A 19,492-nucleotide genomic window follows, 5' to 3' on the forward strand; every position below is an offset into this window, starting at 1 on the left:
ATGGAAACCTAACTGGATTGTGTAAAACTGATGAATATGGTTATAAGGTGTGTGTGGCCCATTCTATTACCAACCAGGCAAATTCATTTAGAATATGATCTTGAATCACTTTGCCGCTTTTGTAACACATTAACATTTGTAGCATTTTGCTACTGCTTTTGAAATGGTTTCACAAGATGTGGCTGTGTTGCCGTGTGGGCTACACTGTGCAGTACATGCTGCGTGGGTGATCAGCAGAGTTTACCACACTATTTTCATGCTTCATAGTTGATCTTACAATGGACAATTGATTTATTTGTGGTTTTTACTTACTTTCAACAGAAAAAAAATAACAACTTGAGATCCAGTATTTTGAAATGTTATTGTGCACACACATTTGAACAGGAAAAAATGTGGTACATGTATAGACGCATTTAATGTGTGTTACTAAAATGGACTGTGTGGCCATTTGACACTATACTTAAAAAACATCTTGATAGGAGGTGCTGTATAGAAACTAGACTGAGTGCTGTCTCAGGTGTGAATGTTACATAAAATTAAATCCTGTTCTGGAGAACAGCAAAACCTACTGTATTACATCTGCACTGTGCAGGTTTTGGATTAAATTTTTGCACAGATGTCTCATTTCCCTCCCCATAAATCACAAGTCTCCATCACAGATTCAAAATATTTACAGTCAATTTGTCTCTGCTAATGTGGCATTCTACTGGCATACAAATACAACTGTTGCTTTATTCACTAAGCGTTCACAGCTGGCCACAAACTAGTTTTCACTGGTTTGTAATCAAATAAGTGTTTGCAATGATGTGGCAGCTTCAGTTAGTGATGGTTATCTAATGAGCGGCCTCTTTGTAATTAAATGAAAACAATAAAACACTGATAATAAGGCAGGACCATGTGCTGTAGATTTTTTCAGTGGCTTCTCCTGAGCTATTTTACAGTTACTAACACATTACTGAGTCATATACAGTACTGTGCAAAAGTCTCAAGCCACCCCTCATTTCTTTGTATTTTGCTTCCAAGGAGTCAGACTTTCTTGTAATTTTTTTAAAAGTGTTCTTGAGCAATAGTTATCCAGACTTTCTGAAGGTCTTTCAAAGTTTTTCTTTGGACATCGGCTGCTTTTTCACTCATTTTCAGTCCAGTTCTTTTATCCGCGATCTTATTCTTTCGGTCACCACCCAAAGCTATAAGTGAGGGTGGGAACATAGATTGACTGGTAAATCAACAAATTTGCTTTCATGCTCAGCTCTCTCTCTTCACCAGAATAGACTGGTACAGCATTTCCATCACAGCTGACACCACACTAATCCATCTGCCAATCTCCCACTTCACTCTTCCGTCACTTGCGAAGAAGACCATGAGATACTTAAACTCCTCCACTTGGGGCATCAATTTCTCCCTCCGAAGTCCATCTCTCACTTGGAATGGGTCTGACTTACTGCTGGCAAAGTGAACCAAGCTATTGCTATGCTTATCCAGGGACATAATGGCCCATAACAATGGGCCAGTCATCCCATACTCCCAAAGCACCCCCACAGGATACCCAAAGGGACACAATCGAATGCCTTCTTCACGTCCACAAAACACATATAGACTGGTTGGGCAAACTCTCATGCACTCTTCTACAACCTCAAGGGGATAAAGATGCTCCAGTGTTCCTCAACCAGAACAAAAACCACATTGCTCTTCCTGAAACTGAGGTTCAACTAATGGATGAACTTCTTGGGTCCAAGGTCTGACTAACGAATGGACTTGGAGCATTTCCTCCAGTCTCCCTTCTTGAAATGGGGGACCAAGGGCCTGACTTCCATGTAATACTGCAGAGGAGTGTCAACCAGGACAAGCCAAAATCATCCAGAGCCTTGAGGAACTCAGGAAAAATCTCATCACCTAGGGCCTATGCCACCGGAGAGCTTTTTGACTATTTCAGTGACCACACTGATAGGCATGCTATCCCCTTTGTCCCCAGACTCTGCTTTCACTAGAGAAGCCATATCAGTGGGACTGAGGTGTTCTTGGAAGTATTCTTTCCACTGCTTATATTCACTTTTGAGGTAATCAGTAGTCTTTCCCCACTCCCCACTGTATACAATGTGAACAGGAAGCCGCTTCCCCCTCCTGAGAACGGAGCACCAGACTTGAAGTTAAATGTTTGCATTGTCCACATGAATTATGACGACACACATCAAGGTTCTTCCCAGTGTTCCTGTCAGTAACCAGTAGACTATTGAATTAAGTGAGAGTAACAACAAACATTTAAATCAGTTTTTCTAACTACACATGTAACCAGGCAACTGCACGCCAACCTATAAGGCAAAGCTCTGTAGGAGGGCTTCTTGCCTCCTGCTTAGTCATTCACAGTCCAAACACTACCAGAAAACAGAACATTTTTCATTCCAAAAATGGCTTAACTTTCCAGCTTCAGAAACCCCACATAGAATGTAATGGTGTATTAAACAGCGCTAATTGATGTGATTAATTCTTTTTGACTGTATCCACATTTAAATACATCCTTAACTAATGTGGCAAACCAGCAAGCTGCCATTATTATTTACCTGGTTAACTGTTTATTGTCAATTAGTCACATAAAAGGAACAAGCGACATAAATTGCTTTGACAGACAGGAATGTGTGCAGAGGCCCATAAGAACACACATACACACACACACATGCTTTAATAGAGGGAATGGGTCACGACTAGGCCTGGCAGCAAATCAGAGGTGTCAGCTACTGTAGCAGCCCAACGATTCACAGCAGAAGGCTGCACACTGGAATTAGGAATGTACCAATCACCAAGTGAGAGGGGTGAAGGTTACATATGCAAATGTGAATCTAACCTTGCCAAGTGTGTTTGGATAAGACTGAACATGTGCTGAGATTTTGTTAAAATGTCCTTTAGGTTTCAACTTTGTGTAATGACATTAAGTTCTCTGAAAAAAGACAATTAAACTAAACAACAAAGGAACCTTTCAAATTAGAATTAGTTACCAGTTATCAGCACAAGGAAATATTTGTGCTTGACATTATTAACAATAGAAATTTGGCCATCCATACTTTATTGTCCTCCCCAGCTCTAATGTTTTTGATGGTTGAATGTAACAAACACTACACTGAATACACTGCAGGAGATTTAAATGCAGTATTGTTAGTAATCATATAAAGACATAAAGTCTGAAGTGACAGAACCTATATGACTAATAAACTATTTCATCTCTGAAATAAAAAAAAGCACCAGCAATATTAACAATTAATGACTTGTGGGGCTGAAAATAACTACAGTCCAGGTGAAAAACAGTAATGACCAGAGCATTGCATGCTTACAGTGAAGGATCTATGAGTGTGACATACCTGACAGAGTTTATTATTCTTTTTAATAATTGAATGCTTTAACAAAGAAATAAATCCCAATGCAAATGCAGAAACACACACTACCACCTACAGCTGCAATTACATAACATGACACATTAAAAGATGCATTTATTTTTTTGCAACTTTTAATTTGACTTGGCATAATAGTGAAGCAAGACAGCATGCCTCAGGCTTTATCTGAATAATTATCTGACAACCTCCATGCTCATCATGTGGTATTCCAAGATGATATTCCAAGGAAGATATTCCAAGGATTCCAAGATGGCGCTGGTGAGGTCGGCAGCCGTCGTACCTGCTCCTACGCTTTGTTTGTATATATTAGGTTTAGCTCTAATTTTGGACTTTATAATTCCGCCTGCTCTGTGTCATATCACGTATGACAGACAGACTCTTTTTAATATCAGAATACAGCACTCTGGCTGTATTCTGACACCTTTTTCTCCCGACCCGACTTGGCCTCGGGAGATACTGCGTTTCCAGTGGGCCAGCTCAAACAAAGGACCCAGGTCACGGACAAGGCCCCGAGGGAAAAGAGCCGGTGTAAGAGAGAGGCTGAGGCGCAGAGCGCACCAAACGCCACTGCCGAGCATCCTGTTGGCTAATGTCCAGTCACTGGATAACAAGCTGGACGAACTCAGGGCCAGGATACAGTTTCAGAGGGACATAAGGGACTGCAACATCATCTGTCTCACGGAGACATGGCTGACCCCCCTCATACCGGACCACGCCGTACAGCCGTCGGAGTTCTTCAGTGTTCATCGCACGGACAGAACGAGTGAGTCTGGAAAATCAAGAGGAGGAGGTGTGTGCCTAATGATTAATAACAACTGGTGTGACAGTAGGAATGTTGTCCTTCTGAAACAATCATGTTCACCTAACCTGGAGCTCCTAACCCTGAAATGCCGTCCCCACTACCTGCCCCGCGAGTTTACTTCGGTCATCTTCAGCGCCGTCTATATTCCACCTCAGGCGGACACAAACACTGCACTATCCGAGCTACATGAGGCTATTTCCACCTATCAGGCTAACCAGCGTGATGCGGCTCTCATCGTAGCCGGGGACTTTAACAGTGCAAACTTGAAAAAGCTGATACCGGAATTGATTAAACACATCGACTGCCCCACCAGAGGAGAGAGGACCCTAGACCACTGCTATTCTCCATTCAAAGATGGCTACAAAGCAAAGCCTCTTCCGCCTTTTGGGAAGTCTGACCACACCTCTGTGCTTCTCATGCCGAAATACAAACAACGGCTCAGGCAGGAACCCCCTGCTGTGAGAGAAGTGACACGGTGGTCTGATCAAACAGAGGCCGCTCTGCAGGGTGCGTTGGATTCAACCGACTGGGACATGTTTCGCAGCAGCGCGGGCGGAGACATCGAGGAGTTTACGGAAACTGTTGTGGGATTTATTGGGAAAGTTGTTGAAGACACTTCACTTAGGAGGACCATCAGGACTTTTCCCAACCAGAAGCCGTGGGTGGATAAATCTGTCCGCGACGCCCTGAGGTCCCGCACCGTTGCCTACAACTCCGGCCTCGCCTCTGGGAACATGGAGGACTACAAGGTTGCATCATACAACGTCCGCAGAGCGGTGAAAGAGGCTAAACATCGCTACGGCCGCAGACTGGAACAGCAACTACAACAGTCTGACTCCAGGGGACTGTGGCAGGGACTACGCACCATCACGGACTACAAAGCACCACACACACACCCGGTGAGTGCCGATGCTTCTCTGGCTGATGAACTCAACATCTTCTTTGCGCGCTTTGAGTCGGGAAGCCGACAGCCCGCTGCGCTCCCGGCCGGAGGGGCGGAGACACTCACTGTGACGGAGCGCGACGTGAGGAGGGCGTTTAGACGTGTAAACACCAGGAAAGCGGCTGGACCAGACGGTATTAGTGGACGTGTCCTTAAGACCTGCGCTGACCAGCTGGCACCTGTGTTTACACTGATATTCAACCTCTCACTGAAACTGTGTGTGATTCCCACCTGCTTTAAAAAGTCCATCATAGTCCCTGTCCCAAAGAAACCACACCCCAGCAGCCCCAATGACTTCAGGCCCATAGCACTCACCTCTGTGGGATGAAGTGTTTTGAGAGACTCATCAAGACATTCATCACCTCCTCACTGCCCACCACCCTCGACCCACTACAGTTTGCATACCGGCCAGACAGATCCACAGATGACGCCATATCCTTCCTCCTCCACAAGACCCTTTCACACATAGACACTGGTAAGGGGAACTATGTGAGAGTGCTGTTTGTAGATTACAGCTCAGCATTCAACACCATAGTTCCCTCCAGGCTGGTCTCTAAGCTGCTGGACCTGGGCCTGGGCCCATCCCTGTGCAGGTGGGTTCACAGCTTCCTGACCATCAGACCACAGGTGGTACGAGTGGGTCACCTCACCTCATCCTCCCTCACCCTCAACACTGGATCCCCCCAAGGCTGTGTGCTCAGCCCTCTGCTGTACTCACTGTACACCCATGACTGCGAGGCCACGTCAGAGTCCAACGTCATCATCAAGTTTGCTGACGACACTGCTGTTGTGGGACTAATCTCTCACAATGAGGAGACAGCCTACAGGAGAGAGGTCTCCCGCCTGGAGAACTGGTGCCAGGAGAACCACCTCCTGCTCAACGTCAGCAAAACAAAGGAACTGATCGTGGACTTCAGCAGGAAGCAGCAGAGGGACTACCATCCACTTGTCATCAGTGGTGCTGAGGTGGAAAGAGTGGACACTTTCAAATACCTGGGAGTGACCATCTCACAGGACCTGTCCTGGACTCATCACATAAACATCACTGTGAAGAAGGCCAGACAGCGTCTCTACCTCCTCAGGCGGCTGAGAGACTTCAAGCTCCCACTCAAGGTGCTCAGGAATTTTTACACCTGCACCATCGAGAGCATCATGCGTGGGAGCATCACCACCTGGATGGGAAACTGCACCAAGCAGGACTTCATGGCCCTAAAAAGGGTGGTTCGTTCAGCTGAACGGACCATCAGAACCACCCTCCCCAACCTGCAGGACATTTACACCAAGCAGTGCAGGCTGAGGGCCATGAAGATCCTAAAACAGCCCAGCCACCCCGGACACTCTCTCTTCTCCCTGCTCCCATCAGGCCGGCGTTACCGCTGCCTGAGGACTAAGACTGAAAGGTTGAAGAAGAGTTTTTACCCACAAGCCATCCGTCTGCTCAACTCTGAGCCCTAACTGGACCATTATTGCACAATGTAAATATTATAATTTAAAAAGTGTGTATAGTGTATAGTATATAGAGTATAGTGTATAGTGTGAATTACTTTTTTTTATTTTTATTCTTCTTATTTATATGTGTGTGTATATAAGGTTGCAGGTACAAAATACATTTCACTGTGCATTGTACTGTGTATAACTGTGCATGTGACAAATAAACACTATCTTATCTTATCTTATCTATTCAACCACCTCTTTGTGTACAAAACTATTTGGCTGCTGCATAGATACAGTGAGCTTACAATGTACGTTTCAGCTCTCGGAGGTCTTTTTTGTTGTTGTTGTTCTGTTACTATGAAGTTAAAGATTTCAAAATCTAAATGTTTTCATCTAAAGAGCCTGAAGCAGCAGAGATAAGTATGAACAAATGTACTGTATGCACAGTACATGAAAAAATATTTATATACTTTAGCTGCTAGCTGACATTTTCAAAAGCATTTCCACTGCCATAAGGAATATGGCCCTTTTAAATGTGTACATTCAATGCTGCATGAAGTCACGCAATTGGCAGGCTGAAAGGAACAAGTTTACACCAGCAGGGAAAAGAAATAAGGTCAGCGGCAGAGGATACAAAGGCATATGGAACATACCCAACACATGTATCTACAGACTCAATAAATGTTTGCTAATACTAAGCATTAAATTCACATTTGAAAAAAAATAAATGTTGGATGATTGTAAAGGTTGTGACTTGTGATTTTAATTAGGGCACCAGAAATTGATAAAGTGGAACATTTCTGTTTAATTGTGAGTTATGTGAGGCATGTTTAATTTTTTTTTTTTTTTTTTGGACAAAATAATAAAAAATAATCTTGCAGAATATTTTAATTGACTCTGATCCTTGTTTTAGAAAACCTAGTTTGTGATGGGAGAGAGAAAAGGTTTATGGGTGTCCAATTGGGTTGAGGAGACTTTTACATGGGAGAGCAGGGTTCAAATCCCAAGTGAAGTTAAAAGTCAATGACTTATTTTCTTCACGTGAATGAGATAGGACAGCCCAGTCTATTGTCAGATTCTGTCAATATTTACTTTGCCGTGTGCCTTTCTTCCTTTCTTCCAGCTGCAGCTTTAACATATTTGTGACCCACAGTTACAAGTCATAACGATATCTGGTTCTGTGGCTTTGAGCCAGTCCTCATAGCAGGTAAATGCAAAGAGAGAGAGAGACAGTAGTTTTATCTGACAATACTTGACAGGTCTTCCAGCTCTTCATAAGCATGTCAAACTACCCGCCTCACACAAGCTGTTAAAAAACAGCATTCTCATTTGCCAAGAAAATGTACTGCCCACACGAACCCTCATCACGCTTACTGATGTAGATTTTGCTGACTGCATTTGGCCTCAGTTATATACTGAACACCCAATATGATATAATGTTTGAGACAGGTCAGAGAAATGACACTTCCTAGTAATTGGTTATTGAATTCTTGGGCTAATCAAAATTTTGCAGTTCCAGTCTTGCTTTGTTTGCCATTTAAATGCTGCTAAACACATATTTTCAAATGGGGATTAACTGTGTCTTAATGAGCAATAAAAATTACATTTCCCATACTCTTCATTGGGCACAGAGATAAATATGGGACAAAGAGACTTCCTGGTCTGCCAAATAAATCAGCCAGTGGGCTCTTAGCAATTAACAATGAGGAACTGAACTATGGTGGATACAAATGATACCTTCACAAAGGCTTTGCACATGTGCTCACATAGTACAGCTATGTCATGCTGCACTGTTGGAAACAGATAAAAAAAAAAAAAAATTAGCCATCTCCCCAAGAGTCAATTAAAAAGGCTTACATCACAGAAAAACCTCCGAACTCTTAACAGAGGCTGAGCGAACGGGGGAAAAGAGGAGAGGAAAAAGAAAAAATGAGGATGAGGAACATTTTCTAGTACATTAATTGCTTGCCTTGAAGGGAGGTTTTTTTCACACCAATAAGAGCAATGCCTTTTTTAATGATGGGTAAAGTGGTAATGACTGGATGTAAATTGGGAAACCTAGCCCGTCTGACCCTCACAGTAATAAAGGCAGTTACAATCTCTGGAAGACTGCAGTGACTAAAATAAACAACAAAAACCACATGCCCTGCAGCACTTAAAAAACAAAAACAAAAACAAAAACAAAACAACTGGGATATTGTGTACAGGCAAGAGCTAGAATATTGCAGTGGCACTGCAGATGGTTTAAAATCAACTTCGAGTTTTGTAGTTTATTTGTAATTTTTGAAAATAAATAAATGCATGCATGTAGATATTCACATTAAATATGCTCATATATTTAGGACCTGTACACGAGCTAAGTTTGTTTTGGGACATAAAATATGTGAATATTTTACATTTCATGCAGACTTTGATGCATTATGCAAGGGTGTCCTCTTTTCTCTCTGCAATTACAGCCTTACATCAGCAAAATGCAACCGCAAGTGTTCAGTGAAGATGCCACTCAAGACTGACCTATTGACCTTTTCCATAATTATTTTTTATTTTACAAAGCAGATGAAAGGGAAGAGGCACATATAGGCAAAAGAGATGACATGCATCTGAGCCTGTGAGCCAAATCTGCCCTGCTGCTGCACATGTAGACTTATACCGTATGTGATGAATAATAATTTAGCTCTGCAACGCATATCATCTTGCCAGTATCCCCTATAAGATGACATAGCTATCTGCTAGGAATAGTTGCATGTGCTGTAACATAACAGTCAAGTGAGAGACAGTATGGAGTCATACATGCATAGCAAAGACAGCATCAAAAACAGGACAAGACCAGTGAAGCATAAGCACAATGTGGGATGACTTAAGCGTACAAATGTAATAATCTGCTTACAAAGAGATGCACAGCGTCAAGTAGAGCCAGTACATACTGCATTTTAACCGCTTAACAAGGCTTTCTCTTTTTAAAAATGTTTACAGCTAATATTACCACATAACGGGCATGAAAGATCTGCTCTGCACTGACTTTTGGGCCTGTGTTCTGTGTCTCCATACATAACAGAGTTGCCACACCATGCAGAACAGGCTCACACACATGTTCCCTTTGATCAATTTTTCATCAGTACTCATGTCAGAGCAAGCGCCAGAATGGGTGTACTAAGCTTTATGCAGGCCTTTTCATTTAGAGAAGCTGATAAATGATAGATTAGTTTAAATGCAAACAGTCTTGCTGAACCAGAGTAATAATCCCAAGCAGGTGTTCTGACATATAAGCAACACGGTCATTTTATTATTTAAACTTTATTATTTAAAATTGCCTGGACTGAGTTTTGGTGAAAGGTGGAAAACAATGATGCAATCTATTTTTACAGTAAGGTAAATATAGATTGTGTTTGAGATTTATCTATATATGCTTACGTTAAAGCCTATGCAGCCAACAAGAAAAAAATGTGAGAGTCATGTCAGGATATAATGTGTGACTAAACGATTTAATTTTAATACACCTTATAGTCCAGATAACTCTGTCTACTAAAATTATAGTTTTGCCTCTCTGATTCATTTTTATTTCTTATGGTTGTCTTCTTATGGCATAAAGCATTTCTTCATGCTTTCATTATAGGAGCCCATGCCATCTCAAACACAGAAAGGCCTATGGAAAAGGGTGGTAGAAATGTGTGTATATAAGCCTGGTCTGAAAGGCAGCCATGTGGAATAATGCAACTATCATCTGAATATATACAAATGTGATTCCTTTATATCCCAAAGAGTTGCTCTGCTGTCATCCTGTGATGGCAGAATAAACCAGAGGCAGAGGCTGAGATAATCTGCCTGTCTGTGAGTGTGTGTGTGTGTGTGTGTGTGTGTGTGGTCTTGTGGGGATCTAAATCTGTTGATGTTTACACAGTGTCACACAACTTAAATGATTCCATTTTAAGGTCAATGCTTGTTTTAAGTTTAGCACATGGTTAGTTTTAGTTTCTTGAGTTAGGCGAGTAGTACTTTTGGTTAAAGATAGAATAAGTTTCAGCAAATAAATGGAAGTCAATGTGTGTGTGTGTGTGTGTTCATGTTATTATTGCAGGTGGGGACTTTAGCCTGACTGCTCACTAAGATATGGGGACTTATGTCACCTTGAGGACAAAAATTGAGGTCAGCGTTGGTACAGATTGCTTTTTGAGAGTGAATGTTAGAATCACATTTAAGTTTGGTCAGGCATAGTATAGAGTATAAAGGGCTAAGAATTCATTATATCATTGTGTAACCCCCACTGGTATATTTAAACTTGTGTTTTTCTATGAATGCGGAAGCAGAAAGATAGTGGTTACAACTTTCATTCTATACATTTCCCCAAGACAATATTTATAAATCAAATAGTAACCATAATTTTCTTGTCATTCAAGAACAGGAAACATGCTTTATTTTAACCCAGTGCCCTGCACTGCTCTAATAGAACAATACTGCATTTTCATCAGGAGATGCTATTCATATGAGTGTCAAAATGGACACTCAGAATTTCCACTTTTAGATGGGTCTGGGCAAACCCTGTAGATTCCAGAGCCACTTACGTGATCAAAGTACTTATTAAAATTAACTAATTGGTTGGAAACTAAATTGAAATTGATAACAACAGAAAGAACAACCTAAAATGATATGGAAGATTTGTGATATGGATGAAGATGTCAGTGGATAGTTGTTTTTTGTTTTGTTTTTTTTTGTCTCAAACTGAGGTTGAGGCAATGTGTTCAACTCTTCTTCTGCATTGTAGAATAATGAAAATATACCAGCTTCTGCATGATTCACTGCAATTTCCATTTCAATTACATTTTGATGCCACTGCAAACATGCAATGTGAGCAGGTCCATATGCAGAAATGAAAGGGTTATGTTCCTAAACAAAACAGTTGTTGTTCAGCATGCAGGGCTGATATTCTTGACATAGTTACAACGTACTGCTCTATGTATTGACATAAAGGTGTCATAATAATGACACCTTTATGTTAATACATAGAGGTGTCATAATAATGGTGTGAAACTGAAAAGGCAATATACTAACACTGTCATGCCAAGTCTTATTCTTTTTTTCGGTTCTCTGGGTTAACTGCTGAGCAGGGAGCTCATCTCCTCATCTGTGCTGAAGTCTTACACTAAATAGTTCAAGGGTGTTTTTCTCACACTGACAGAGATATCAGAAGCGATCAGCAACATCTCTTTGTTTTTGCTAAGCTTCAGTTCCTCTCTGGCGCTGCATATTTTTCAAATATTCTCTTCATCCCTCCTTTGTTGCTCTTGTCTGTCTTTCACACCCTCATTTATTTGCAGTCATGGTGTGCACTCCAGTCAGTCCCAGCATGAATTGTAAAATCCTAATCTTGGCCAGAAGAGAGAATGTTACAGAATATTTGCACAGTGATGACATAAAACTATACATACAACCCCCCACCCCCTCTGGTATTTATTACCGCAAAGTATATTCCATTGTTTGATTATTTCTTTTTTCAATGTTTCACTTTCTTTTGCCCATGGCCTAGTGCAGTACCATCTACTTAGTACTTTATGTCCTGGGGCTGTTAGAGTGCATCATGATCATGTGGTTCAATTCTGCTGTTCAAAAATGTATACCTGGTAGCTTCAAGTCAAATACATAAATATTTTAACTAGATTCACAGTTTGTCAGCACAGAATATTTTGAGCTAGCCTTCAATGAAGAAGTGCACCAACTACGTCTTTAAGAATTAAAAAAGAAAATTTCACATAGACCTTATTAATATAGATACAGTAGGTGCATTGTGAAATTCATAATAGATATACAGACTTGTGTTGTATGACTATAATAGCAGGTACACAGGTTATCATTTAGATGTGTTTTTTAAATTCACTACATTTTAGTAGAAAGAGCAGCTGTGTTCCTTTCTCTTGCTAACTGGTGTGTGGGCACACAGATCTACAGCAAATATCTCTATTCTTGCCTGGCTCATGGCTGTAACTAGCTTTTACTGTCTGGACCAACTGTATAGAGATAAGGAGAGGCAGAGAGACAATATCATAATGTTGCATAAAACTGGAATTTTATGTCCTTTTTATACCTGGGGCAGTTAACACAGTTCACAACATATGGACAACACTCATATTGAATCCTGGACCTGACTAGACACTTCATGGCTCATTTTAGTAACTTAACATCACTGCTGGCATGCTTTGTACCAGCTCTGAGCTGGTAACATTACTTCCAAGCACTTGCAACACAGATGATCACTCACTTCCCACAATAAGGGCAAACAGAGCTATCTTCCAAAAGGGGAAGGCTGGCCCACCATAGCACTTTCATACAATGCACATCTTTTCAGGTATTGCATTCTTTTATTGTATTACCTTAAACTATTTTATTTACAAACAGACACCACTGTGGTAGTGGTTTTTCTATTACAATTAAATATTGATACTTTATACTTAAAAGAGCTTCAGCATATCCAGATATGTGTTTTTGTTGTTTTTGGCCATACAGTTCTGCTCTGACAAATGTTATTGTAAAAATTCAGTATTTATAAATCACCTACTGTAGTTATGCTGCAATCCTTTATACGATAATTCAGATACTTAGCAGCCAATGTGAGTTATGAAGTTCTGTTTTCTTTCCTTCAGGCTTTTTAACAAAAGCATCATCCCCTGGGATGAAAATCATAGTTATTCGCTCAGTGACTGTACTGTTTTGTCAAATGATCTATTATTTTAATGTTTCAGACTTCATAGTCACCTGGTACAGTGCTGGAAAGATAGTATTTTTTTGAGCGTCACATTGTCCCCCACACTGCACACATAAATAATAAATCTGTCAGACAATACCATACAAAGAAGAAGGGGAACAGACATAATAACTGATATCTGCATCCATGTGCATACACAGCATGCATACACATATAAGTAAGGTGCAGACACAAATATGGAGAGTGAGAAAGAGAGTGTAGGGGAAAAAACATGCTCTATGACAACACTATAACTGTCTTTACAGTATATACAGAGCAGAAATACAGATGCATATAGACAAGCATAACAAAAAAGTATCAAAAAATACGTGCAAATTGAATCCACAGTAAAAGACAGCATAAACTGTAAGAGACTGTTCTTCATAGAAGCCTCCAAATACCGTTAGTTCAACCATGGACCTAATTAGAGCTTCTCTAGCTGTCTAACCACACCATCACTTTTCTCTCGATCACCTTTCTCTCCATTTCCCAGAGGAGTGGGAGGAGAGAAGAGGGAAAAAAAGTGATAACTCACCTGCTGAGGTATCTCACACAGTGATGGAAAAAGCCATTTCTAAACCATCTGTGACCGGGTTTTGAAACAAAAACACCCATTACATGTGCTTCTTTTCTACATGATGATAAAAGAGATTTTACATTTGGACAGATGCAGTGTATGCATGAGAATGCATGGTGTTTTTTAATCTCTGTGTGTGTCTCTCTTTGTAAAATACAATTTAAAGCAGCCTGTCATCTTTGTCCCCAAGTTTTACATCATTGCCAGGCACATTTGCGAGGGTGTTTGAAATCACCTGACAGCTTAAATTCAGATTCATCCCTCTCACACTTCCTTAGTGTGTAAAATTATATATCAGTCACTATTGTCCTCTTAATTACAGTCATTATGCTCTGTGTGGATCTAAGTATTTATTCTTTTGTCATGTCATGCAGCTCGGAGTATAATTTCTCAGCATGATGAGCAACGGGAGCTTATTTGTAGCTGTGATACTGAAAAGGGTTACAAAAAGATTATACAACTTCATTACAACTGACATTAACTTATATTTGGCCAGATGAAAGTGTATGCGGTGATTCTTTTGTAGATTCTGAAAAAAATCAACAGATATCTATTACTGTATTTAGATGTTTCAACAATTCAAGTGACTGAACAGAAATCCCAGTATGCCAAGTTAAAAACAAGCACATATAAACGGGTTGAAAATCTTCTGATATGAAATGCTTTAATCTGCACTTAAACCACAGTGAGCACATTGAGTCAAAGCCTCTGACGATATGTCACAACTACAATAATCATAGCACAAGGTATGTGACAAGGTCCTAATTTTCTCATGTTTAACTGTCATTAATCTTTGTAAATGAATGAAAGATCCTGTCATGGCTTCAGTAGAGGAGAGTAGAGTTCCTCCAGTCCTGCAGTCTGTGATCTTAGTGCAACCCAAATACCACCACCACAACCAGCACCAATTAGAAGGCTTCCTAAGAGTGTAGAGGTCTGTCTCACTCTCCTGCATTAATATTCTGTCTCTGTGCTGCATTCCTAGATTTGACTCAGTCTTTTAAAGTCCTGTTCTACTAGTAATCTCTCCCTGTTTCTTGAGTCACTAATTGCCTGTCTTGTCGTCCACTCTCCTTCACCCTCCACCTGTTTTCCATTCTATCCCATTTCTTTTTCCCTGCTCTCGTCTTACATGTCTTCTCTTTGCTCTGTCTTCCTCTTTTCCTTTTCCTGTTCATTATTCATGTAATTTTCATTTTGTACCCTCTTTCACCTCTTTCTTCCTTTTACTCCCAATTAATACCTCTCACTTTTTTATTGTCTCATCACTCCCCCGTCTCTTTTCCCTTCTGGGCCGATCTTCTTATAAAATGTTTCTCCTAATCAAACTGAGCATATTACACAAAAGAATAACAAAGTAACAAATGAAAACATTAAGCATGATCAATTTACAATTGACAGATTTTGTAAAGTAATTACAACAGATACAAAATTTAACCTGTCCTTCTATTACAGATGAATAGACTTATAAGTGTTACTACAGGAGACATAATGCTAACGGTTTGCCAGCAACACCTGTTAAGCCAGGTGGACATGATTTGGAAAGAAAGAAGGTAGGAACGAGTCACAGAAGGAGGGAGGGGGGGAAGAGAGGGAGAAAAGGATAATAAACAAACATGGAGCAGACAGAGATATCCATAAATACTGCATAGTGATAGCTGACATGCCCATGACTCAACAACAAGTGGGTAAACAAACAAAAAACAACAAATGAAAAATGCATGAATCGGATGTGTTATATGTGTGTGCATATATGAGCATACATGCATGCAAGCTTTGAATAGCAATGAAAACATGTTACCAAAAGGTCTGAAAATATTGATGTTAATTTTTCATCATGTCATCTGGCAAAAAAAAAAAAAGAAAAAAAAAGCAAGAAGTGAGGTCAGTTGAAGCTAGTATTAATCTCTTTTAGTTGCCTCAAAGGAAACGGGACTTCCTTGAAAGTGTTCAGACAAATTAAATGCACGTCAGTGTGCACAGCCTCTGTGTTTATAAGCAATGTGATTAATGTTTGAATATGCTAATCATTAGCAAGCTAACTGCATTTCGTTTGCATGGACTGAGGCACATGGAGAAATGTATGCAAACATGAAAGCATACACGTACAGTGGCTTGATACATCCATACCAGTGCCAGATTAAAACAATTGTGTCATTAAGAGTGTTTAAACTTTTTCGCACAAGCAAATAATTGGTTCAGCATGAAAAACATTCCCACCTTCTGTGCTGCTGCCTGCTTACTGTCACATTTCCAAAGTTCCTCTTCTGCCAAAAGTAGACACCAATTATGATTTTAAAATGCAATTTTTTTGACACACAGTACTGATACTGATAACTTTAATGAGCATTTACCTATCAAATATTGTCTGCTGAATAGAATGGAATATAAATAGATTTTTATGCATGGAGAGGGAAGAGTAACCCTACACTAGTAAGGACAATCAAGCACCAGGAATATTTTTTTTGTTACTAAAATCCTTCACTTCAAAAGTTCACTTTCCTTCCTTCAGTATTAAAACTTGAGTATGCCCTGTGGCTTTAGCTATCAGAGATAGTGCAGGAGGCAGCTACTCTACCATATTTCAATAGTCCAGACTCCTCTTATTAAAGCAGCACAAAAGACTAATTATATCTGCAGCGCTTTGATTTACATGCAATTAAAGTTTCATGTGAACCTAGATAAAGCAGTCGGGGGGAGAGGAGAGGAGGGGAGGAGAGAGGAGAGGAGATTAAGGACACCAGTAGTGAAGAGAGCAGATGTGTACAGTAACCGGGCACAAAGAGAAAGAAAGGTGGGGACAGGGAGAAGAGGAGAGTAGATGGGGAAAATAGCGACGAGGAACAGAGAGGTGAGGCAAGCCATCATTTGGCTGAGGAAGTGATGACACAGCACATCCATCTCAGTGGCAGATGCCTGCTGTTGCTCCTTTACAGAGGACACAAACTAACAGAGATAGAAGAGATCTGCACCATCACTACACTTTGATAATACCGCAGTGAGTCAAGATGGTAGGACACAGATAAAAAATTCCACTGATATCTAAAAATATTGCTGCCTTAGAAAAAAAGGGGGTCTAAAAACAATATCCATAAATAGTTCATAACTATCTTCTCTCTTTGTATCATCTGAGATGATTTGTTTTAATCAATAAAATCAGTGCAGCAAGCACTATATTTGGTGTTTTATGATCATAAGCATTGTTTAGGCATGTTGACTGTTTTATTTATACAACCTTAGATATGGTAATATATTTTAAATATTTATGTCCTTGATTAAACCTTTTCTTCACTTGTTCAATCTCAAACTCACCTCTGATCTCACTTTTTCTTTTCTTAAAAGCTATTCTTTAGCTTACACTGTTTCCTCAGACGCTGCATTTGGTTATGTAACATTATGGTTTGTAAATCAGTAATTGTAGCCTGAAGCAACTTGATATTTCCATCTGAAAGCACTGCTCTGTGAGAAGGTAACATGATGGATGTGTCTTGACAAGGAGCAAACTGGTCAAATTCAATGCAAAGCAACCAAGAACTAGACACATAAGAGTGAAATGGGAGTTATACAACAAAAAAAGCTTCAGTAATACTCTGTCAAATAATAGAGCACACAACAATGTAATTATATAAAAAGCCCTCAGTCACAAACACACAATTGATACCTACTGTGGGTGGGTGTGTCACTGTGTGATAATTAATGCATCACCCAGACACACAGAAGGTTTCCAGGCAAGTTATATGAAAGGCTGGACAGTAAATAACATCCTGAAAATAACAGAGGGGAGAAGGGGAATGAAAGCAGGAAGAGGGGGGATGGTGCAATAATAATGAAAGCAATAAAGGAAGGCCCATTTTCCCAGCTGTGATCTGTGCCTCAGTCAAGACAGTCAATGCATTTGTGTGTGTGTGTGTGTGTGTGTGTGCACGCGTGTGTGTGCGTGTGTGTTTGAGAGAATTTCTGTGTGTATGTTCCCACTGAGCTTTCAAATGAGTCAAAATGACTCACTTCGTCTTATCAATTACCCACTTACAGTACAGAAATCCTTTGTGTGTGTGTGTGTGTGTGCGTGTGTGTGCGTAGGTGTGTGTGTGTGTTGCTTGAAGCCAGAATGAAGTCAAACATTAAAACTGCACATCAGTCCCACACACTTTCACCCACTGAATACACAGAATAACAGAGTATAGCTGTATTCCTTTTTCAAAACCCCAGTACTGCCCCGCACAGTTAAAACTGCAGACACAGTACAAACAAGTGGAAAAAATGCAAACACATTTGCAGAGGAAAATAATGCAACTTTTCATACTTATTCAATAATCAGTTTAATTTAAATAAATAAATAAGTAATGAGTAAACAAAACAAAACACAGGTGGTGCTGTCCATTGTGAAAATGAAATACTTAACAGTTTGACAGTAATGAATGACATCAGCATCTGGTCGTTTCCTGAAAAGATACAGCTGTCTTGGTTGTCAGTCGACGAGCAGCACCTTCTCAATACATCGACAGCTGGAGCAGCTCCAGGATGTGTGTAAACACACTCATGCATACACACACAGACTTCCACATTACACACCCCTCTGAGCAGTTTTTGTGTCATGTAAACATGCACCAGTGTGCACACTTCTCTTTTACTATTTTACTTATCTTCAGAATTACATCTTGTACAGTGGCATACAACCTAACTCTCACACAACAGATGCTGCATTCCTGCTTTCAGTAAAAAGTGCAGTTGTTATTTCACTATTAATGTCTATATTATTGATGAAATGTATTTGTTGTTGCATCACCTTAAATTATGTGCTGTTTCTGTCCTTCAACAATAACATCCTCTATTTGAATGGGAAAAAAGGAGGTTCTTTCAAACAAAATCAAACAGACGTTTCACATCGTGGAAAAACAGAGAGATCACCACCTTCAATCATGAAATATGAAATAAAGTCACTTACAAGAGTTCCTTTGGCTCCCATCATTTGCACCAGGCGAGGTGGACATCCCGGCAGGATGCTTTTTTGTCCTCACAGGATAACCAAATTGGAGGACGGGGAAGGCAGACAGCACAACGATAGTACACCGAAAACTCCACCGATCACGACAACACCTGCCAACCATGCATCCTCACACTGTCTCTCGGTCCGCACGCATGCTCCTCTGCACAAAAGATGCTTCAGAAAAACATTTTCATGCACACTTGTACACACTTCAACGCTGAGCGTTTTTAAGAACCTGCCACTCACAAAGCATGCACGTGCATGTGGGGATCAGCGCCGCACCAGTGTCTCGCTCCGGTGTGGAGACTGCTGAGGCTGACAGTGCAGAGAGAGAGAGAAGAACGAAAACGATTGGAGCATACCACTGGCTGCTGCTGAGTGAGGGAGGGAGGAGGGGGACGTGAGTAGAGAAGAGAGGGTGAAGAGGGGGTGGGAAAGAGGGTGTGTACACAAGGAAGATAGAAAAATAAGAGCACAGATGCTTATGAGTTTGAAGGTTTGTGTGTGTAGCTGAGCATTTTTTTCAACTCATGAACACATTTGGCTCTGACCTTTAAACACACATGAATGCCTCTTAACCCAGTCTGCATACTTTATATATATCTGGAGGAGCAAGCTATTTTCATGGGTAGG

The 19,492-nt window shown here is 40.5% G+C and overlaps 1 protein-coding gene across 1 annotated transcript in view; it reads right to left on the bottom strand.

Moving 5' to 3' along the window:
- dtnbp1b (dystrobrevin binding protein 1b) overlaps positions 1-19,179 on the bottom strand; it is a 33,523-nt gene extending 14,344 nt beyond the window's left edge. Inside the window, exons 1-2 of the mRNA XM_030741231.1 lie at positions 19,106-19,179; positions 18,818-19,019 (exon numbers count right to left, since the gene is read on the bottom strand). Coding sequence (XP_030597091.1) covers positions 18,818-18,980 — 163 coding nt within the window. The 5' untranslated portion in view covers positions 18,981-19,019; positions 19,106-19,179. The remainder of the gene's footprint in view (positions 1-18,817; positions 19,020-19,105) is intronic.
- Between the last annotated feature and the right edge of the window lie 313 nt (positions 19,180-19,492).

The sequence above is a fragment of the Archocentrus centrarchus genome, chromosome 11 (genome assembly GCF_007364275.1).
Source record: "Archocentrus centrarchus isolate MPI-CPG fArcCen1 chromosome 11, fArcCen1, whole genome shotgun sequence".
Classification (NCBI taxonomy): Eukaryota; Metazoa; Chordata; class Actinopteri; order Cichliformes; family Cichlidae; genus Archocentrus; species Archocentrus centrarchus.